Below are 23,781 nucleotides of genomic sequence, written 5' to 3'. Positions count from 1 at the left end.
ATTTGGAAGGTGCTGGGCAACCTTCAATCCTGTTGAAGGCTGCTCAGCACCTTGGAACAAGAAGGGCCATTCTTCAATAGTGACAGCTACACGATAAATTGCAGAACCAGGTGGTAAAGTGCATTTATTGTGCATGTCTTGCCACCTCACCTACATTCTATCCACAAATCCAAACATTCCAAACCTCTGAGCAGATTCAGACAGTTGCCTTTAGAGTAAACAAACAAGAACAGCCTGTTAGAGAGAGGTTTCCTTCCTTCCTCAAAAAATAAACTCACCACCTCAGACCTCCAGTTCTACAATTCCAAGTCTCAGGACAGGAAGTGTCAAATGATGCACCACGGACAGGTTCTAGAATCATAGAAATGTAGGAGTGGAATGGACCTTGAGAGGTCACCAAGTCCAGCCACCTGTGCGAGGCAGGACCAAGTAAATCTAGATGATCCCTGATGGGTGTTTGTTCAACCTGTTCTTAACAACCTCCAATGATGAGAATTCCACTAACCTCTCTTAGAGGCCTGTACCAGAGCTTAACTACCCTTATAGATAGAAAGTTTTTCCTCATATCTAACCTAAATCTCCCTTGCTGCAGATTAAGCCCATCATCACCATCATATAATATGTGTGTGTTTATCCCCCTGTATTGAACAGGATCCCATTCCTTGAAACACATCAGCATCTACAAGTAATGACAATGAACTTCAGATCAATCCACTAGAAAGAGCATGGGACTTATTTATGCATGGCCCTTGGTGACTGTAATGGAATTGTCTCTGAGGAGAGTGTGGTGGAGCATTATTTTTCTGTGTTTTGCTTTTTAATTGATGACTCAAGCATCTTAGGCACTTGAGGAACTCCAAGGACCTTTGATTCATAAAGTTAGTCTGCCACCTGAGCCTGCAGCTGGGAGGACACAGCATGAGTGGCAGCATGGTTGAGAGCTGTACTTTTGGAGCAGATCGCAAATTTTGTTGTTAGTTTACATAGACTCCAGCATTTTTTAGAAGCGAAAGAATGTTTCTAATGAATAAAAGAACTAGAAAACAACGTGTTATGTAGACAGGATACTGGAGCACTGAGACTTGGTGAACAAGCACACAATTGAACTTTATTGATCACGTCTATACTAGGACTCCTTAAAAATGTCACTCCATTACTATTGCAGCATCAGTGGGCATGCACGTGAAGACAGTTTGCCAGCATTTTAACCACTCTGTCTTCTAGTCCTTCTGTGAGGAGGAGGGGTTGGTCAATGTGGTAGTGGTGCCCGGTCTCCACTTGCGCTCCCAACATTGCCATGACCAGTAGAGCTGCATCAGTGTTAGCAAGATTGGGAAGTTTTAGGGGGAAAATCCTAATGCAGACATAGCCTAGGAGAATTTGCATAGCACTGCAAAATCCTATCCCAGCATTCTCTGGGCTGAGTGTAAACCCATGGATGGACTCTCAGAGGTTTGTCTTATCTGTGATTGTTCCAAACTGCTGGTCAGGGATATCTCTTGTCCACTACTCCAGTGCGCGCTATTGCTCCTTTCCCTCAGTGATAGCTGACATTCCCGCTCCTTTGAATAGGACAGTTTTAATGTGTGTGGTTGTGGTTTTGCCAGATGGCCGTTTCCACCTCAACAGTGCGGCAAAAACTTCACCTGTCTGAATGGAGGCAAATGTACCAGTGGGACATGGGGAGCCAACTGCACCTGCAAGCCGGGCTTCACCGGAAGGAAGTAAGAAGTGCCGTTCCCTGACGCTGCCTGCAATTGTAGATGATACTAATGCCAAAGTATCACATTTCCCACAGTGGAGACTGTTGGAGCCGGCTGGCAAATACTTTTCATCACAGTTATTTGTCTCCCCCCCTCCCCCCCACTATTGAAATGATTACTCCTAAATTGTCACCCAGCCACGCTGTGGAAGAGGCAGTCCTGAGGCATGGCAATGGTACTGCCCATCCTCCCAGAATGTGTGCTGTTCCTTCATTTTTGAAATGTCTGTGTTTCGCGTGTCGTAGTTAGAGCCAGCACGTGTAGTGATAACAATGGTGATGTAAATTCGGGTGCACAGGGATACTGACTGCTGTGTTGGGCGGGGGGGGGGGGGGGGAAACCCAGCATGGGCTACCCAGCATGGGCTACCCAACTACAGGGAATTGCCTGAAACCCAAAGATCACCATTTTGCAACAGAAACTGCAAACATTTGTTTACATTTGTCCATCCTCTGCTCTTTCAAACGCTGACCTCAATGGCCACTCGCCTAACTGGAGTTCAGTGCCTAGCCCGAAGAGCTCCACTGGCTTTTTCTTAGCTAGAGATAGTGGAAGGAAATGAGTGTGAATGGGTGAATTTTTCAAACTATTGTGCCTTTTGGAAGTAATTACTGCAAAGTCCTATAGACCAGTGGTTCTCAACCAGGAGTATGCGTACCCCTGGGGGTATGCAGAGGTCTTCCAGGAGGTACATCAACTCATCTAGATATTTGCCTAGTTTTACAACAGGCTACATGAAAGGCACCAGCGAAGTCAGTACAAACTAAAATTTCATACCGACAATGACTTGTTTATACTGCTCTATGTACTATCTCAATGTTTCTCAAGCAGGGGGTTGCAATTTATTTTTATAATTATTAGGTAAAAATGAGAAAATAAGCCATTTGTCAGTAATCGTGAGCTGGGACACTTTTGTATTTTTATTTCTGAGTTTGTGAGCCTGTCGTTTTTAAGTGAGGTGAAATTTGGGGTACACAAGACAAATCAGACTCCTGAAAGGGGCACCAGGAGTCTGGAAAGGTTGAGAACCACTGCACTAGAGGCTTTTGCACCAAAGGACAATTCTGTAGGATCAAAGTGTGTCCTGGAGCACATTCTTTTAGTTAATTCTAATACCTTTTCTCCCTCCAGCTGTCAAATTAACATCAATGAGTGTGATCCAAATCCGTGCCAGAATGGAGGGACATGCCAGGACTCTGTGAACAAGTACCAGTGTGTGTGCAGTGCCAGCTACACCGGAGAGCGCTGTGATATTGATGTAAGCATGTCTTTTCCCCCTCTTGTTAGCATCAGGTCTGCTCTCTCCTTCTATCCTAGCTCCCTAGGTTGTAAGGCGAGAGCAGGAGAGGCAGTTTGGCCAGTATGAGGCAGGCTGAGCTGCTGATTCTAGGGTATCAGTGGAATAGCCTTCATTCCTTGACCCATTTAGGATTCCTACATGAATCTGGCTAAGGGAAATTTAAGCAATACACAGAGAGCAGGCTGGAGAGTGAGGTGCACTGTTCGGCACCACTGTAGCGTGAATATTACACTCGGGAGGGGGGGGTTCTAGTTTTCTAGAATTTTAAATAAACATAGCAGATACTTTGCTGAGTCTGTAGTGGCTTATCTAGACAGCTTGGCTGTTGTTTGTTAGCCTCTCCTCAGGTTGCACCAATCTCCTGGCGACAACCAGAAACACTGCACTTGGGTCCAAAGAGGGGTGGGGTTGCATCTGTGCCTACTGATGCAGCTGCTTTCCCATAACTACTGCTGCAAATGGCAACCCAAAGCCTCAGTTACAGCCATTTCAAAAGGAAAACAAGGAAACCAAATTACATCGAAAGTAAATGGAGCTGGACAGTAGCCAAGTGATGTGTCTAAATCCTCAAGACTGTTGCCACTTTCCCATATTGGATTCTTTGTCCATATTCTAAAATCCACTTCAGTTTGCTCCAGAGTAGGTGATAAGTGTGAAAAAACTTGAAATGGAAAATTACTGCCGTCTCCATTAAAACCAGACATATCTGATTAATAGAAACCAACTAAATTCCAGAAAATCCAAACATGTTGGATTCAAAGGAAAAATGAACTCCGTTCTTTGATCTGGTATATTCTAGCAGAACCCTAGCAATTGAAAAGAGATTTTAGCAAAGCCATTCAGTAGTAGCTGGCTGCTTATTCAAAAGTGATCCCCATGCCCCATGGGAAAAGCCTCTTAAACAGTTGGATTATAGGGGGTGTGACAGGTGCATCCAGTCCACAGGACAAGGCATCGTTATCAGCTGAATGTCTCTGGTACGATTATCAGTGGTGCAATGATTGATAATAATATCCATTGCAGTAGTAAGTGTACTTAAGTTGCCACGCTCTTAGAAAGTTGGGTGATAAAGCAGAATACAGGGCAACTTCCTACATGGTATTCCCACCACCCCCTCATGCTCTCTCCCACTAACTGTTTTCTGGAGACTGGAATTTCAGCTGGCATTTTAACGTATGTGAATGGGTTAAAAAGCAGCAACTTCCCCTCCTAAGCTCATTTGCTAGGTTGAGCTCTATGTGCCTGGAGTCTGGAGGAAGGAATTAGATAAAATCAAAGGTAAACGTGATTTAAAAAAAAAATAGCATATGCTATCTACCTACTGGAGCCAATCCTCTTCCTAACCCCTTAGAGATAGTGTGATGGACAGTCTTCATTAAGCCTTGTTGTTTCTACCTAAGCAAGCAATGAATGGGAGAGCAGGGCTAGAATCTTGCTTTAACAAGCTGCTAGTAAGGCGGACTCTTGCTTTTTTTGAGGTTCTGAAGCCATTTGCATGGGTAGGTAGTTTGTCTGGTAACTTGGGAATGTACTAACCCACAATGCATGGAAAGCTGTCTAGCAAACATGGCATGTGTGCCAGGGTGGGGTTCACAGCTGCTGCTGTTTGTTATTTAGGGAAAATCTAATGCATGTGCAATGATGAAGCCACTTTTACCTTTCCAGTTTGCATGCGTGAACCCCCTAACCTCACTTCTGTCACAGGACACTTCTTGTGGATCTCCTGTATTACTTTGTGCTATCATTTCCCTATGATGCTCTTCCTCTTCTACCCTGAGTTCAGTGTCTATGAACTCTTAGTATTTTTGGGGGGTGGCAGTGGTGGGGCCTGGATAAGGGGAAGGAAGTATGCTGTACATTTCCTCTAAACAGTGAGAGATCTGTTCTCCAGCTAAAGCACACATAACAGAAACAGTCAGTAACATCAATACAGACTGGCAAGGAGACCTTTAAATGAGTAGGCTCCAGTAACAGGTCTGCATTCTTGAGCTGGAGTCGCATGTATGCAGTGCCAATATGTGACTAATCTGCATGCTGTACTAAGTTACACCTAAGTCCTATCACTGTGCTTAACTTCAACGTACATAGGAGAATACTGTAGGAAGTTGTTTATTTAAAGAGAAAACATCAACTGGAACTTGAGTCAATTAAAAATAGATTCAAAAGTACATCCAGGTGTCCACATGTGCCCCCAAATCCTCCTGCCTCATGTTGTGGTTTTAAAATATTTCCCTATTTTTTAAAATGTTTTATTGTCCCATGTTGCTGCATCACAGAGCAACACAAACGGGTGAAACAGTGACACAGACTGTACTGCCAAATGTGTTAAGAATTACAGATGCTACTTGTAACAGTTACTAGGTAACATTTTTGACTTTTTTTTAGGCTAATTGACTCTTGAAAGTTGCCTTATTAAAGAAAGTTTGTATTTAAAGATCCCACAACATGTTCGCACATTAATCTCTCTCAGGACACCTCTAATCCTAAAGGAGCCAAAGGAATGAACATATTAATGCATTAAGTTCTTCCAGGAACCTCATCTTGCCTTTTAAATCTTTCATCCATATACTGACCTAGTCCAACCCTGCATAGCTTGTGAAAGCTGATGAGATCAGAGCAGGAAGTGGGTGCTGCTTAATTAATACCTTTTGCTAGCCCCCCTCGCTCCCTCCCAAGGAGGAGGGAGAAGGGTTAAAACGTGAATCCAGCTGCCCCACTTTTGAGCTGCTATTTCTTAAAGCTGGAGCCTGTACTGTTTTTAATAAATAAAATTCCTGTGTAATTGGCTGGATGATTAGTAACACACAAGTTACAAGGTATCCAGTTGTAGGGATTTAGAGGCCAGAACTCACTACTGAAATATTTTAAAATTTCTTGTTCCTTCGAAGCCTCCTCTGGTCAGATAGCTATGCTCTCTCTGTGCTGCTTGGGTCCCATACAGCCTTTTCCTCTGGCTGTCAGATGTATTAACTGCTGAGCCTGCAAACATCTGTTTTTAGTAAAGCTTATGTTAAGCTAATGTCCCAAATACAGTTTTGCAAGTATGCTCTGAAACAAGGGCCTGTGCATTTAATCTTGCTGCAGATGAAAGTTTAATAGCTGCATAATTTCTCCAACCCACTAGCAGACATATTAAACAAACCATCCCTTTGCATCTCTCGCTAGGGTAGGGGGAGTTCTAGATTTACTGGGGCCTACATTACCCTAGATTTTCTTGTCAAGTTTTGAAAACTTTTTCCGATTTTGGATACCTTGCTAGTAACGCCCACCAGCTTGTTATATTTTAGTCTGACAAGTTTGTTAATGAGTTTCCTTACAGTTCAAGATTCCCAGCACAGGCTCTGATTGCATAGGCATCTGCATCTCAGTGGATGGGCCCATGTTCATGAAGACTAGAGAGCCTGTGACCTTACTTGGGCCATTCCACCTTTTCTAACACTGACTTCTGAAGGGCTGAGCAGACCGCACCTGCTGGTTTTTACAGTTGTATTGCTGGGGTATGATGCAGTTAGGTTCCCAGCATTAATGAGTTCCTGCTCTTCGCTTCCTTGGGATAATTCTGTCCTTGTGACCCTGCCTGAATTATCATAATACTGCTAACGATCCCAGCGACTCGTACTTGACAACATTCTCTCTATGACACACATTAAGTGTCACCCTTCCTGAAGACTGGAAATACAGCACCAAAGTTCTTTCATGCACACGGTCTTTAGGCTTGGCCCTAATAAGAGTGGTTAAGGCAAAAAATGCAGAGGTCACTGCTGGCTGTTTTTTGTTTAGACAAACATTAAGCTATGTGAATTTTTATTTCAATTTATATCTGGCTTGATGGAGAGATTTAAGCTTAAAGCTAGCCCAGACTTTTCTCTCTGAAGCAGCCCGCACAAGCTCTATGCATCTAACTTTTGTTTGGGTTGCAGTTTTCTTCCCCAGTCCTTTGTTTATTTTTGTTTGTTAGTCTCGGTTAACGCTCTAGGCCAGTTGGGGCTCCTTGATACCGCCCTTGACTCCTGGAGCACAAGTAAGCTACATCTGAGTCCTTGTAACTGCTGGGGTCTCATTGTTTCTCCATTAATTTCTTTTGCAGAAAGGGACTCCAGGTGCTTTCTTCCCATTCCCGTTAATTGAAGTAGCTGCCCCTGTAGCCTGTGGCTGTTTGCTGTTACTTATTATTGGTCTCATATTTATGATTCTCACTGCAAGGAAGAGGCGCCAATCGGAGGGAACCTACAGCCCAAGCCAGCAAGAGGTGGCAGGAGCTCGCTTGGAGATGGACAGTGTCCTAAAGGTGCCACCGGAGGAGCGTTTAATATAGGCACCACCTTGGCAAGGAGATGCACCTGCAAGGTCTGCTTTGACCTTGAGATTTTTCCAGCACTTGTGGCAACAGACCCTCTAGCTCAGTTCCTTTAAGGCATTGGTGGTGACCTGGACTTACATGTACACAGTAGATTGTTTAAACAATGGCAGTTCCAGCATGTTACATGTTAATCAAATCAACTACCCACTGCTGGACTCTGGCTCAAAATAACCCCCCTGACCTACTTCCTTTCACGCATTCACTGGACTCCTATGGAGACAGGCGCTCTGAGGTGATGTAGGTGTTTGCACCTGCTAAGAGATGTCCCATGCGCCATTCCACCTCTTGTACAGCAGTCATATTTTTAAAGACTGCTGCAAAAGGAAAAATTAATTAGACACGAAAACTGCTGCAGGCGGGGAAGCTTTTCCTTGAGTTGCAAAGCAAACTATCTACTTTAATGTTAAATACTGAATCAAAATGTATAGAGGCTATTTATGATCAATTTGTGTATTAGTTTAACTCTCCAAAAATTCAAACTGACTTACAGCCTTCTGTGCAGCCCTATTGGGTTGAGGGGTAGAGTGTTTCCAAAACTGTTTTCACAACGCAGTCTTTAACAGCAACAGCAGCTGTGAACTCCTGCCTCCTGATAGACACAACATTTGAAGGAACTGTCAGGAACTACTGAAGTCATTGTACAATCAACACGTTTTATAAAGTAACCTCTGTTTGGGATAGAACGTTAGACATTCCCATGGGTACCGCACAGGAACTGTGTAGTAATAACCTTGTTTATGAGAGGGTGGACTGAGATACCTGCAATATTTGTGCTAGTTCAGTGCCTATTCCCAAATGTTAGTTCTCTGAGACTGAGGGATGGGGACAGCATCACCCAACAGGCGACAAGGAGGAAGCAATGCAGTTGGTATTTGCCTTAATAGATGGTTTTCATCTCTATGAAATAGAGGCTTTGAGCCACAACCACTGCACCAAGCAATTTTCATCTCCACTGAGACTTGATAAAATGGTTTGTTCTTCTCACTGGCCTGGAAATTCTCACGCTAAAATGCAGTAAAAATTAGTGGTGGAGGGAGGGGCTAGACTGGGCTGGTGGTGGCTTTGATTTTTCATGTAATATGCAACTTTCTACCAACGCGCGCTGTGAGTAAAATCAGTAACACCATGTTCCACCACAGCAGCCAGCATGGGCGCATCTTAGCAACTCCTCGTTTGTGGGAGCAGTTGGGGCTGCAGGGGCTACCCTGCTCCTTGCACTTGTTGCAGCCTCTGTGATCGCCATGAAGAAAAGGAGAGCAACTCAGGGAACATACAGTCCCAGCCGCCAGGAGAAAGACGGGGCACGAGTGGAGCTGTGGAACGTGATCAAGCTGCCACCAACAGAGCGGCTGATATGAGCACTAGGTATGATCAGGGGCTGCAGTTTTCAGCCATTACAGTTGCTAGAACAACATATACAGACGCTCTTTGTGGGGCAATCCCATTCACCACTTGGTTTCTCTACAGGAGGGGGCAGCTGTCCACTCACTGTTGACTGGAGTAATGAACCTTGTTTTCGCCTTTGTGATTGCCGCATAACCCTGGTGAAAACAGCTCAGCCAGAAAGGGCAGGGGAACAAAAGAAAGCTTTTGAGGGCAGTTACTGCTTGAGTTGTTTGTATACAAAAGTGTTACACAGCCTACACTGATTAGGAAAAGAGAGGGGACAGAACCCATCCTTCCTCTCCCTTTGTCATTTGATGGTTCATGTCAGCAGTAATTCTCACTGCCATGAAATCAGCACAAACATTATGTTGACCGTTAGCAGATAGCAGCAAGAAGACAGTTCAGGGAGGCTTAGTTAACAGAGTAAGCATTTAATTTCTTCACTTAATGCTGAGTGCAACTCCAAGAAATCTGCCAGTGCAGAGGGAAGGAATCCCCTCTCCCTACACGGCAAGGACTGGCTGACTGACCACTTGTGGAGGATGCTTTCCATAGCTCCCTTCTTCCAGGGCCCAGATTAGAATCACCACTTATGTTGAAGACAAATTAAAATGTGCGTGTTTGTTAGACACTTGATTGTTCTACGACTAAACCACTGGAAGTGCCTTGTTGTGAACGAATCACCAGTTACAGTATTAACGTTTTCAAATCGAATGTTTAGGTAGAGGAAAAACTGATCACTTATTGGATCAGCATTTATAGTGAGGATGGTCTTAATGGCCTGGATCCTGGGTTTTTTAAATTATTTCATAGGTGTAGCATCTGCCACCTACACACAATCAGCTAGAGTAAAACTCCTGAATTCCTGAGTAAAAAATAGGGATTGGATTTAGGTTGTAGAAGTGCAGAGAGCAGTCCCACTAGGATTTCAGGCAGTTATGTACTAAGGGTGAAATTCCCTGGTGTGCAGAGGGCCAGCACTTAAGGCAGCACGATGGAGTTTGGGGCTGGCCCTTTACACGGGGGTGAATTTCACCCCATGTAAGAATGTGTTGAATTATGCACTGAATACATAATTAAGTGTTCTACTGTTTTGTAAAATATTACATTGATTTTTCTCATCCTAATTTCCCTGAGAAGGACAAACTAGTTCTTGTGTGTTCTTCATTCCACCTTTTGATAGCTGCCGCATGCAGTATTCCCTGACCACCACCGTGTGTCAGACACTGTGCAAACCCCTGCTACAGCACATGCCAACTGAGATCTAAAATCATTAGCATTTCATCATAATTATTACAAAGACCAGTGAGAAATATTTTACAAAACAGTGTCTGCTCATATCTTCAGAGCACTCCTTAATAAGCAGAGGTGTGAATCCACACGCACATCACAGCAGACTGCCTTTGGAAGGAAATCCTCTATACCAGTCTGGTGTTTGAAAGTATTATTCTACTTACTGTTGCTGTCAATAGTTCTGAAATTCTAATAAAAGGGAACAGGTCTAAAACTAGAGATTCAGCCAGTCCTCTTCAGGGCAAGTCCCCTTTGCACAAATAAGTGTTTGAATGAAGACCATATATTCTGAAAACACCTTTCACTTCTATTGTAATCCTATGTGCAAAAATTCAGTTAAATGTCACATTACAACAATGCTATCCCTCTAATATTGATGGAGGAGAAGCAAGGGGTGACCATTCAAGGGTAGGGAGTTGTGAACATCTTTGCAGAAGAGATTATCTAAATCAGGGGTTCTCAAACTGGGGATCAGGACCCCTAAGGGAGTCACAAGCGGTCAGCCTCCACCCCAAACCCCGCTTTGTGCATCCAGCATTTATAATGGTGTTATAAATTAAAAACACTTTTTTATATATTTAAGGGGGGGGGTGGGTCGTACTTAGAGGTCACATTTGAAAGGGGTCACTCGTACAAAAGTTTGAGAACCACTACTCTACATTTCAGTACATGGAGACTGCCACAGATGTAGTATTAATGCTGATGTAATTTACCTTTAAACCCAGTGATCTGCTCTACCTGTTAGTTCTCCAATTGTTTTCTACTGAGGTTTAACTCAAGTATAACACTGCTGCTTCCAGATCCTCTAGCAATAGAACCCTGTCTGTGCTATCCACCCAGCTGCTGCAGGGAGACTGGATGAACTGCAAATTCTGAAACGGTGTTTGTGGCCATCAGCATTTGAGCAATTGTGGGGGAAACAGGTCCTACAAGACAGGCACTACAGAGCTGAGCTGTTTGCTGAGTCTTTTGGAAAGGGGATGAATCCACTATTACAAAACTACTGAACTATCCCTATAGCTGATAATCTATGAAAAACACAGTAGGGTAGGACGGGAGACCTATAAACAGCCTGAAGGTAAACTGAAAGCAAGAGGTGCATCTACATCCCTCTTCTTAGGTAATCCCAGTTTCTTTACAAGATTATCAAAGCAGGTTTACTAGCCTGACTTCAGGTATTCCAAAACCACAACTAGTGAAAGGGTACAAGACCATGACAAAGTATTTTTAACATTTCTGCTATTTAATTTATGGAGCATTTTTTCCACTGTGAATTTAATTTTCTTTTGATACTTAATTTTTGAATATATTTTTTCACAAACCAATTTGCTACAGATGATATTCCTCAAAGACAGTTGATTTTTTTTGTAAATGTAAATTGCATAGATGTGTAAAGATTAGACACTGTCTCAGATAAATTTATTTACAATAAAAGGTGGTTAAAAATGCATCTGAGCCTTGTCTCTGATAGTATCTTTAGCTGATAATGAACACAACTAGGGCTTGTAGGCATTACAATAATGCAAATAATAAAACATCAGCAAAAACTTGGCTCACAGACTATGTGGTAACTTAGTTACGAGCTTAGATGTAATATAATACAAGCTTTCAGTGGGTGAAATGAGGGCAAACTGCATCACTGCTGGCTGAGGGACTTGCTCACCATTAATTTATTTTAGTCCCTCTAGAAGAGGGAGCGGAGAGGACACAGCCAGCCATGAAATCAGGAGAAAAGGTGAAATCTCCTACCAGACTTTGAGGTCTTAATTGGGACAGATTGTAGTGACAGCCTCTCCTGGAGTGGAAATGAAGGACGCTATGTGGCAGAGGCGGGTGGCTTTGGGGGAGGAGCACGGAGGATGACAGCTATAGGGAGTATGCATGAAAGGATGGTTCTGCCCCGCCACCACTTGAATGTGTGGTTTTAGGGAGGCTGGGTGGTTAGACCCAGGAGTCTTCACTTCAAAGGCCAATGGCCTGATTTTCAGAGAGAGTTTTTCTCCACCTTTACTGTGCCTCTGTTGAAATCTATATTAAAACATTGTAAATACTTTCTGGCACACAGTTAACTCAACACAGTGGCTGTATCCCCTTGTACTGCTATCCCTTTCTCAGAGGGAGGTTAGTTTCCATGGAAGGTTGCCTCCTAACAGCTGGACTCATGTTGTCTGGGGATGTCAATTAAACTAGAGACCAGGCTTGTGACTGGGACTGACACTGTCAGTTGTGCCACAGAAGCAGAAGCTCATGTTTCCACCTATATGGCTCTCAGCAGTGCCACCTGCACAGACGTTTAGCTGTGTCCCAGATAGCATAACCCCATCCAAGCCTGTGATCTCCATTGGCCAGCGTGAGTGTGGGGTGACACTCCTGCCACAGCTGCAGGATAAGCTGTGAAGCTTTTCCCCAAATGAGAATATTGAACCTGCAGTCTGGAAGGAGCTCAGCTCCAACACTGCTAAACCTCACTTTCCTGGGAGAATGTAAAACTGCAGAGTACAAAAGCAGCAGTAGCAGAGATTAGAATTCATATGTACATTAGCTGGATGTGGATTTAGGAATGACTGTGCTTAGTACAGGGAATGCTAAACAATGTCAATATGTAACAAAAGAAAAATCGCTAACCTATAGAGCAGTACTAGCACATACGAACCCGAGACCTTCCACCAAATAAATAAGGAAAACACACCAGTTAGTGGAGGGGTTTGGGCAGATCAGGCCACAGTGACATGCTTGGTGGATATGCCCAATAGGCTGGAGTGAAAGAACACAAACACCTAGATACCAAAGTATTTGGTGCATGGAACACAGTCTTCTAGTCTGAGTGCGTCATATCTTTCTAAAACAGAAGTGAGAGAAGGCCAGATATGAAACTGACTTTCATAAGATTGGAAAGATCTAACTTCTATGATCCAAAGAAATCACACTTGGGAAATGCACTTATTTAGCAGCCAACCATATAGGTGCAAAATGCTGGAAAACTTCTTTAAATTATTGGAGTAAATTCACATGCCACACTCAATGGAACAGATGGCATAGTCCAAGAGACCTAGGCCTGTTCTCTAATTCTGTGCTTCCAGTACGGAATAGAAGATACTCTAATGTAGATAAGGAGACTTACGCGGTAAGAGAAAAATCTCCAACAGCTGGTTTACAAAGGCGGAACTCAATGTAATCAATTAATTGTTCAAACATGCAACTGACTGTAGCTTGTTTATAACATTCCATCCATCCTACCAAGATACAGAAACAACATTCACTTGACCTCTGCTTAGTGGCAGTAAAACATCCACATCCCTGGTACTCCCGTGCCCTGTAAGATACCAGCGACATCAAAGCACATCAGACACCCAGAGAGTCGAGCTTTGGCAGGACTGCTGTGTTTACTGAGCAGATTTTCATCTCTAGCTATTTACACAGAGATTTGCAAGACACTAACTTTCTCTTGAAAAATATCCAAATATATTCACCATCCAACAGATTCACACACCGGTTCCCACACCCAGTGGTGGTAAGAAGCACCAGCTAACAGTATGGGCTGTTACTGCTTCTACCCTAACGAGAGGCTGTGTAGACACATTTTCTGTTCCAGAGTGAACAGAGATTCTTATACCTATGTTCACAGCTCATAAAGCTTTTGTCTCATTGCAGAATGATGTGAGCGGAGAGGCATTGATAACATGATTGTTTTTCCCATTTAATATCTTAAAATCACGACTAGGATAGAAGTGTCATCCTACTACTTAACCCCTCACACGCCACAACTTCTATCTGGGATTAGCTCCACCCTTCCCCCCAGCAGCAACCACACTGACAGCCCACGCTGAGACGTGGCCTATTGAACGTCCTGCTCTTACTCTGAGAACCAAACAACACTGAGTTCTTATATAGTGGTTTTAATCAACAGATCTCAACGTGCGTCACAATCTTTTAACATACTAACGCCTGATATGAAGGAATAAACAGCTCGTTAGTCAAACGTTGAATGGGGGCCCGATCTGCTAAGGGCTGAACACCCTCAACTTTAAAGGACTTCCATTGGAATCGAAGACGTTCACCACAGAGCAGGATCAGACATGCCTCTCCTCATTAATTCTCAGGCACCTTGTCCAAAGGCATCTTGAATCAAAGTTTGCTCAGTGGTCAACAAGACAGCTAGCTAGTCCATTCAGTGTGCTTTTCTTCTATTTCAGGAGTTATGCTAATGATTAACAAATAAAAATCGTACCCTCTGATCACTGTGCTTAAATATTTCCTCTGTTGGTTGGAATGAACTGTATAAGGCTCAGTAAACAAGATTTACCTGTTCTTCAAAAGGTGAACACTTTCTGAACACACCTACTGTAACAGATTCAGTCCTAGTGGATGGCACTTCTCCACAGACTGAACTGCATCTCTGCTTTCATCACGCATAGTGACTTCTAGGATGAAGGAAAAACACACTGGGTATAACCTGAAAAGGTACGGTTACAAAATAAATTGTTCATTGCACAGGAAGAACAGGCACGAAGGACACGGATTATACATGAAACTTGCCCTGGATAATATAGCGTAAGCAATGTAAGAAGCTTAAGCTGACAAAGTAGTAGTAAAAAGCTTATAGTGTACAAGTCATAGGGACCCCAGAACAGACTGTGGAGACTATAAATGACTCCAGGTAGATTTCTTTTTATTATCCACTCTAGTCAATCTATTCCCCTGGCACAGGAGGGATCACTTTGGTCATAGGGGCTGATGTGGGGAGTCTGCAGGGAGTGAGAACTTTAGTCTGTTTAAAATTTTTATTCAGCGCTGTCATAGCCATGTTGGTCCCAGGATATGAGCGAGACAAACCACCTTTTGTTGGTGAGAGAAACTGAAGATAAGACCTGAGGATCTCTGTGGAGCTTGAAAGCTTCTCTCACTGACAGCAGCTGGTCCAATAAAAGATATTACCTCACCTACTTTGTGTCTCAGATTTTTTTAGGGAGTTTAATGTGCCTGGGCCCCAATTCAGGAATGCATTTAGGCACCACGTGCTTGAGTGCTTTCATGAAGAGTGAGGTTTTCCTGAAGTGGGACCATACTGCATATATTCCAATAGCACCTGCTTAGCTGAAGGAACAACAATACTGCATGCACTTCACTTCAGTCAAGCTGTCTCCAGACCTGATTGATAGTTTCATCTGTTTAAAGGGGTGTGCATTTCCCTTGAAAGAAAAGCTGCACTCTCTTGTGCTTATGGATTTTTACCCCCTTCTATTTGGAAAGCAAATTGGGCAGATTCTTCTTCTCTGGTTTGAATTTTTAACCTTAAATTCTAGAGCAAGCTTGGAAACCCCATTTTATGCCAGGAAAATGCTGCGTGTGTACAGTGCAACTACAATTCTCGGAGGTAATTTATCATTTGTATAACATTAGCACAGGGAGGCCCAGGGCACTCAGCAGCAAAATTCTCACCTGCCTACTGCAAATACAAGTTCTGATACACTGAAAAATAACAACAGATTATTTGGGCATAAGCTTTCATGGGTAAAAACCCACTTCTTCAGATGCATGGAGTGAAAATTACAGAATTACAGACTTTTCACTCCATGCATCTGAAGAAGTGGGTTTTTTACCCATGAAAGCTTATGCCCAAATAAATCTGTTAGTCTTTAAGGTGCCATCGGACTCCTTGTTGTTTTTGTGGATACAGACTAACATGGCTACCCCCCAATACTGAAAAATAATAAGATGTCATGTGACCCAAAAGGGGCAGTTGCTAACAATGACTGAACAGCTGAGCTTCAAAAGGGCCTGGCTGGGTGGAAATACATTTAAAACTATATACACACACAACACAGCAGAAGAGCTGGTGCATACTGAATACAATAGTTTGGAAAGTGTAAAGGGCAACTCATGCCATCTAGAAAACAAGAATTCTGTTTTGCAAAAGCGTTCAACATTTAAACATTTGTTTCCATTCTGATCCGGAATGAGAACTTTCACATTTTTTTTCATGAAAACAAACAAAAAAAATGGACACACACACAGCCCACCATACTAGAACAAAAGAGCCAAAGGCCCAGTTGGTGCTGAATCTCAGAGCAAGGAATTGGACCAGGGTCTCCCGCATCCCAGGTGGGCGCCCTAACCTCGGAGTTATTATGTATTCTGAGGCAGGGTCTCACACACTCACTCTCAGACCTGAGAAACCCTCCCGGCAAAGTTCAGTCAAAAATGAGGTTTCATGAAAAGTTTTGGTTTTGACAAATGGACATTTTACTTACGAAAAATATTAGCTGAAGAACTACCAACCAACTCTAATGGTTATCTCAGACATTTCTGTGAAGATTAATTCAAAGTAATAAACTCACACTTTATATAGGCTTCTCAAGGACAGAGACACACAGAAATCAAATAATTTTTTTTTAACCTAAATTATCCAATCCTAGACCCTAAAATGCTTCTAACTTGATCAGTAGGACAAGTCAGAACAGCAGTTTTGATTACCTGTAGGAGCATTGCTGAACTCTGGCCCATACACTTAGTGGCTTTTAAAATGAGAGGGAAAAGAACGTTCTAATGGATAAGAGCACATGTAAATAAGGAATGCAATAAAAAACCCCATCAAATGTGCACATCGCCAACTAAGGGGAGTATAATGCCATTGGGAAATTGCTAAAAATGTGTTAGCTGTTAGGTGAGTGCAATGCCCAGCATACCAGATCTCAAAGTAGGTTCTTTTAAAACCAAAACAGCAACATTACATCTGAGTCCTGCATTAAGTATCTGAGACATCTCTTCCAACCACACAATTTGCTTAAATCTGCCACTATTAAATGAAAACCATGTCAGATATTAAACAGTTTATATGAGACAAAATTAATACCACCCTTGATGGTTTGATTCTTTTATTATGCTAAACCTGCAAAAAGGATTCCCTTATTTGCAAATTCAATCCAAGAAGTGAGGAAAAGGACAAACATTAGCCAAGTGCTCCTACTAGTAAGGATCTCTCTCAGGTGGGCCCAACTGTTTTTTCCTTCTGTAAAATAAAGTGAAGGGTGAATAACATGATAAAGTGTTTTAATACTTTTCAGTGTCTCAGGATTGGCCTCTTAAAATCAAGACGTATTTGTGCATTTCAAAAGAACAGTGTAGGAGACTGCATACTGCAATACGTTATAGCAATGGGTGAACAGAACAAAACATTAAATACGGCTGGAAAATACCTTGCAATGATACAGAAATACCGTAGGATTTTCCCACTTCGTTTAAAAGGAATACTCAGTACACAGCCAGTGCAGAGCATTAAAAAGGAGACACTAGAAGTATATGTAAACGAAACGGCAATTCATATGCACCACTTTATAGCATACACCTAGGAGAACTGAGAAAGTTTTGTGACTCAGCATACAGCAGCTAAAGGGGTTCAGAGATTCCAGACCAAATTGGTAACTCAGACATTCACATTCTGTATAGTCTAGAACAAAATGCAGCTAATCTTGTAGACTTTAAATATTTTACTATTCAGAACTAGGCAATATCAAAACCATCCGTCTTCCAGCAAAAAAAAGAAAAAGAAAGAAAGGAAGAATACAAAACTGATTGAATGGCTTGTAAAAGCAACAGTACTTTACAGAAATATAACAAATGCAACATTAGGGTCTCCCCCAAACTGTTGGCATTCAGTTATTAGAGTAGATTTCTCTTGTATTGCACAGGCTCCAATGTAGACAGCCATTTTCACACACTAGAATAAGAGGGCCTCCAAGGAGACTATAGGAACAAGATACACTGCAGAGAATTCGGATAGAGTCTCAAGAATTTCCCATATGTCCACAACTGCTTCTTTTACTTAAGCAAAGACTTAATGGTGACAAAATCACTTTTGAATAGGTTTTTTTTAAAGCAAGTAAAAATCCAAAACCCAACAACACTGAAATAACACAAACAAAAATGATCACTGTAAAGGTAGCACTTTTTATAAGAAATGCCAACCTTAAGCATTGAAACGTTTGAGGTCATGGTGGCCAGAGAGAAATATCTTGCAAAATGCAAATCAATAAATCCTTTAACATGTTCATTGCTTTATAGTACATCGCATGATCCCACCACCCTCCACTTGTGTTCTCAGCAAAAGTAGGAACAAAGTTCATGACTTTTCAGACAGGATGAACAAGGGAGGCTGAGCCCTGTATCCGGTGACAAGATCTCAGCTGCATCAAGGTAGCACTTAGTGCTTCCAAAAATACAGCAAGGAGAGGCAGCTGTCACCTATTAACACTCAAATGTTATATCACTTACTCAGCAGTATCTATAGGTTGTGATTTCTATGTACAGACGTACTGTGGCTTTACCAATCTGAAACTAGGCCTCCTAGTCAATGTACTACTGTTTGGCTTGGAGAACTCAAAAGCTGGGAATACTTATGCCCTAATTTTTGTTCTCTTTTTTGTAATAAAATAAGATACTATTACATCCAGTTCAAATACTGCCATCTAGAACATTTATATATAATATTAACATAGGATTACAGATGAACTAGGCTATAGTTTAAGGACCCCATCAAAAGACATTTTCCGATGTCTTTGTCTAAAAACTAAATTGCTGGTGCTTCCAGTTTCCCATGGGAGACAGAGGATCGAGCCCTGAGCTGCAGGGTGCTGTGCTCTGTGCTGTACTTTGGCTGTAACTGGAAATTGTTTGGATTTTGTACTGAAGAAGTCCCTGCTCTGTGGGTGGTGGTAGTGGGGTGAGTGTAAAAACAAACAAACCCTACAACAAAAGCTGATAAAATTGTGTAATTAGTCAAGTGTATATATTGCTAGACAGGCTTTTAAACAAATTCAATTTAGGCCCAGTGGATTAACTCAGTACAAACCACAAGTCTTGGTTAGTTTGTTGCACACTACATATGTAAGCAAAACATTATAAGCAATAGGTGAAATTGATCTGAACACTGTTCACACAGGTAGGAAGCAAAAACTACGTGCTGTGTCATGTTCCAGGCCGTGCCTGGGACTGTGAGAATACAAGGGGGGGAAGGAGCAGTTTCTGGTTCAGTAGTCCCTTGAAAAGGCTGTTTGTGGGGAAAGAAAAGAAAATAATAACCTAATAACCTGAATGCTCTGGCTAGCGCAAGAGTCATTGGAGTTTTCACTGACTGCAGGCAAAAAGCCAGCTAGGATACCAGTGAGAAACCATAGCTGGTAATGGGACAATGTGGGGGTTCATCAGCAAAATGGACTCCAGCAAGTAGCACTTGTATGTGAATTCTAGAAGAGCAGTTGTGTTTCCTGTGTCTATAACTTTCCATATAAAGAAAAATGTTTTTGTGCTGGCTCAAAACAAGCCAACCAAATAACAATAATAATAAAATAAAAAATCCAACCCCCCCAAGAAATAAGGTTGGGTGGGAGCATTATTCAAAGGTTTCCCATTGCTTTCTGAGCTGTTCTACTTTACCTGGCGTGGCTGAAACCTCCTGTTTTGTCTTTTTTAACAAGTCTTCAAATGGATCTTTTGTCTCCTCGGGCTTTGAGGGAAGTAACACTGACTCTAAGCCCTTAGCGGGCCTCGGGGGAATCAGAGGGGGGTCGTTAGAACTTAGCGCCAACCCTTGCTTGACATCTAGCTTTGAGCCAGAATGGCTCGCTGGTAATGTTCTGATTTTAGAAGGACGTGCTGGCTGCAGAGAGCTGGCTGGAGAAGGGTTATGGCTCTGCTGCAGGAAGGAACTAGCCTGTGGTGCTGTCGGAGCCTGGCCAAATAGATGGGGCATGGACAACGCTGCAATGTTTGGCTTAGGTCGCTGTGGTTGGTAAAAGCCAGAATTAGGTGTCATGAAGCTGGAGCTATAAGCGTGGCCTAAAGGAGGGGTAAAGGGTCCCCCTGGGGGTCTGACCAGCGATATCGTCAGGGCTGCTGGCACTGTCTGTGTAAAGGGATTGAGGGATGGCTGCAGAAATGGCGGTGCTGAAGGAGGGTATCCCAGCGGCTGGGTGAATGGTGCCGGCGGAGGAGATGCAAAGTCGCCCACCACTGAAGCAAAGCCAGCAGCAGAGCTTGGAGAGGCTGAGCGCTGCATACTGCTAGAGCCTTGCTGGGATCCCATGTTTTGCCAGCTGGTTGTTTTTAATGGATCCAGCAGACTAAGAAGATAGTCACTTTCACTACCGGCATTTTCTGTGTTAACCTTGACTGGCTGGAGCATCTCAGTAGTACTGCTAGAACTGGACAGAAGCTGAGAGGGGTGAGGGGAATAAGTTACTGACTGTCTGAATTCTGGGTCAAGGGACACATTCCTGGCTCCAAAGGGCTCCTGCATGAGCTCTGAAACCAAGTCGCTACATCCCGTAGTGTAGGTGTTCACAGTGTCTGCTGTCCCAGCTGGAGTCTGGGGTTTGGTGGGTCTGGGCGCAGGTGGTGGAGGGACTATCCCTTGCTCTGGAGTTTTTCGGCCCTGTGGTCTAGGGATGGTGATGTTCCCTTGAATAGCCGTGTTCCCTTCCTCCTTTTCCGCAGGCACCACCAGGATGCTGTCTCTGCTCCGGGGTCTCCGTGGGATTGATGGGATGGTCCCAAAAGAAGTCAGGGGCCTCTCTGGTGAGCTTTGGGCATATTTGGTAGGAATAGCCATGTCATCGTGACCCATACTCCACAGCTTGTTGTAGGGGTGAGAGAGTTTCACTGCTGGCACAATCCTGCTCCTCTCAGATTCACCAAGATCCATCCTCTGCCAGAAAGTACAAGACAGATTAACATCTCCTGCTCAGCACAGATGTGAACAGCACAGCCATAGGGGGCAATAGGAGGGGCTGGAGAGAAGGATGCACACATACTGCAAGCATTTGCAGGTGAGGGACAGAGAAAAGACTGTGGTCTAGGCATGAGGATAGGAGACAGGAAGTCAGGCCTCCGGGTTTTAATTCCAACTCTGCCACAGATGGGTTATGTGACATTGGGCATATCCCCGCACCTTCCGTTTCCCAAATGTAATCTGGATGCAGTGAAATCTACTTATGGGGGAAGTGGAGGAGACCAGGCTCAAAAGCTTTAATTAACATACAGCAAGTGCTCTGCGATACCTGGCTATAAGCCCCTAAGTATCATTATAGGCGTGATGCTACATGCCTTTGCTTGGTGTTGCACAAAGATGTCAAAGGGTCTATACTTTAATTTTGCACTTGCTAACAAGGCTATTCAGGAAATAAATCGATTCCTCTTTTTGACTCATGTTGGCCAAAATGCAAGCAACTCAGAAATGAAGGGGCCGCAAAATCTCTGTCCATCTCAGGTACTCATCTGGCCCCCAGTGCTGTAATATCTGATTGCCTCAAAAGCTGTACTGTATTTATGCTCACAAACTCTTGTGGGACTATTATCCCCAATGTACAGATGGAGAACTGAGGCACAGAGAGACAAAGTGACCTGGCTGTGGTGGAGCAGAGATCTGAACCAGGGTTTTCCAAGTCTTGGGCTATTGCACCATCCTTTCGCTTCCTAAACTGCTTGGCATTTGCATCGCTGAGCACCAGCCTCACGGCTATCGGTGTACTACAGCTGGGGGACACGGCAGATTCTGGGAAAAAACCCTTGTAAATGGATCAGGATTCCTGCTTGAAAACGAAAGTCTTGGTTTCTCCTGGCTTTTGTGTCGCAACAAAAGACCACTGCCCTATAACCATGTTCTACTTCATGGACAATCTCTCATTCAGAAATGAATCTTCTAAACATACTGGGACAGGATGGGGGAAATGGATGCATTTACATTAAAATACAGAATTCTTTCCTCCAGAAAGCTGGCTGATGGAGGGCCCTTTAATTCTGCAGAAACCCTTCCATTCTTTATCATTTACCTTGTATAAAATCATGCCCATACCTGGTAATCAAAAGTACATTGCAGCACACCCTCCTCTTTGGGGGTCCTTAGGTCTTCCAAGCTTTTGGCTTGGCTGAGAGGTTGAGGCTGTTTTTCCACCTCTAAATTAGTGAAAATGTCCTCCAGGAGGTTAACTTCTGTGACCTTGTCTGGCGTAGGAGAGTCTGGGGGCAGAGCCTCCTCTGCTTTTTCTGGACTGAGAACCTCTTCTCCATCGGCACTATCAGACTCTTTCAGGGCCCGGTATGGCTGAGGCCTAAGAGACAAAAATGCTTTATCATCTCACATCTAGAATGATTTTCTTTCAAATCCTTTTTGAAGCGTGCAACATTTCAAACTAGGGAGTGAATCCCCAAGAGTGATCTCAGCACGGATACAATACACCTGTCATGTGACCCTTATGGTACCTCCTGTAGGGGCTGGCTTCAGCCCATTGTATTGGGTTGAATCCTGAACATTTTACTTATTTCCCTTTTGTTGCACTTTGAAAGTAACATACACCTGGGCCTAATTTAGGAGACACGTGGGTTTAAGATAGCATGTTTTCAAAAGTAAGAGTTTCTTCTAGGTCTCATTACTACTTAGATGATCAATACTTTAGAATATCCCATGCCTTTACTTTCACTACAGATGATGTTGGTTGACTTTTTGCGTTTCCGTTGTGATGATGAAAACAGTTTAAATCCAAATTGTGTTAACTGATCTTTTAATAAAACATTTCAATAAACATAGTTCCGTGAGCAGCAGTAAGGAAAGAACGGTTACTCCATTGCCGTCTCTTTTCTTGACAATCCTCCCAATACATCAAGAAAAGGTGGTCATGATTATTTAGCAGCTTTATAAACCATAAAGTAGAACTCAGGAATGAAGGGGATATAGAGAAGTTCAGTTTTAAGAGGACATTTACTGCCCCATTAAAAATTATTTTAATTTCATTATCTTACAAATAGCTAATGAATTTTTAAAGTAAAAGCACACCTTTTACAATCTGTGCTGTTTACTTTTTACATTTCACTCAGCTAGGACAAATGAAATAGACAAGTCAGGGTCACGTAATGGTTCTCAAAACTCTAGCACAATGCTGCAGTGTTTGCAGGGGAATGTTTGGTTGTTTTTTTAAAATCTTTTCCCACTGGAGTTTAGAAATATCACAGTCCAATTTCTTTACTTATATGTTTATGAAAATTATATTATTGGGGGCAAATTACTTTTGACAGTATCCCATTACCAGAGGGAGTGTGTACATACAGTGAGCAGAGGTGGAAAGAAAAAAAGACTACTTTTAAGACTGGAGGATTTTAAATGGAGGGAGACGGGTATTGAAAAGGAGGGGTGAAAAGAAAGCAGTGATGATGCAATTGAAAACTCACTGAGCAGAGTTGTATTTGAACATGAATTACCTGACACTAGCTCTCCACTCTGACCGGCTCTGAGCCTGCCCACATGGAGAATACTGCAACGAGGCCCAGTTGTTTTATGCAGGAAGTTGGATATTCCCAACAAAAAAGTGCAGCTGCAAATACTCCTGTGTTTTGCACACAGTGACATTCTCTAAATTCCAGCTCACTCAGCACTGAATGTAATTCATGGGGTTTTCTTGCAGTAATTGGGAGTACTGTGTATAGGTTCAATGATTATACTGGTGTCATCTTATCAAGAGACACTGCAGTCCATGATGGGGAAATCTATTTTACATTTACAGCCAACCCCTGGGTTACTAGAATACACTTCTCACATGTACTTCAGAAAAACATTCCTTGAACACCATTAGATTTGCATATCAGTTCTGCGTATGGGAGAACAGCAGCATAATGTGTATCCAATTAATAAT

General features: G+C 42.9%; 2 protein-coding genes across 13 annotated transcripts in view; one reads left to right on the top strand and one right to left on the bottom strand.

Moving 5' to 3' along the window:
- Positions 1-20,677, top strand: part of CRB2 (crumbs cell polarity complex component 2) — a 63,741-nt gene extending 43,064 nt beyond the window's left edge. For 4 of the 6 annotated variants that reach the window (XM_054007236.1, XM_054007235.1, XM_054007231.1 and 1 more), the window contains 3 exons: positions 1,608-1,724; positions 2,895-3,021; positions 7,151-8,656. In XM_054007236.1, coding sequence (XP_053863211.1) covers positions 1,608-1,724; positions 2,895-3,021; positions 7,151-7,378 — 472 coding nt within the window. In that variant the 3' untranslated portion in view covers positions 7,379-8,656. Of the gene's footprint in view, positions 1-1,607; positions 1,725-2,894; positions 3,022-7,150; positions 11,553-20,593 lie in introns of those variants that run through there. The other 2 variants (XM_054007234.1, XM_054007233.1) reach the window with 2 other exon arrangements.
- DENND1A (DENN domain containing 1A) overlaps positions 16,961-23,781 on the bottom strand; it is a 355,075-nt gene continuing 348,254 nt past the window's right edge. For all 7 annotated transcript variants that reach the window (XM_054007237.1, XM_054007241.1, XM_054007239.1 and 4 more), the window contains 2 exons: positions 21,951-22,206; positions 16,961-20,804 (listed from right to left, as the gene is read on the bottom strand). In XM_054007237.1, coding sequence (XP_053863212.1) covers positions 19,491-20,804; positions 21,951-22,206 — 1,570 coding nt within the window. In that variant the 3' untranslated portion in view covers positions 16,961-19,490. The remainder of the gene's footprint in view (positions 20,805-21,950; positions 22,207-23,781) is intronic.

This window comes from Malaclemys terrapin, chromosome 17 (genome assembly GCF_027887155.1).
Source record: "Malaclemys terrapin pileata isolate rMalTer1 chromosome 17, rMalTer1.hap1, whole genome shotgun sequence".
NCBI lineage: Eukaryota > Metazoa > Chordata > Testudines > Emydidae > Malaclemys > Malaclemys terrapin.
The sequence above is the reverse complement of the archived record's forward strand: the minus strand, read 5'-3'. Positions and strand labels throughout refer to the sequence as shown.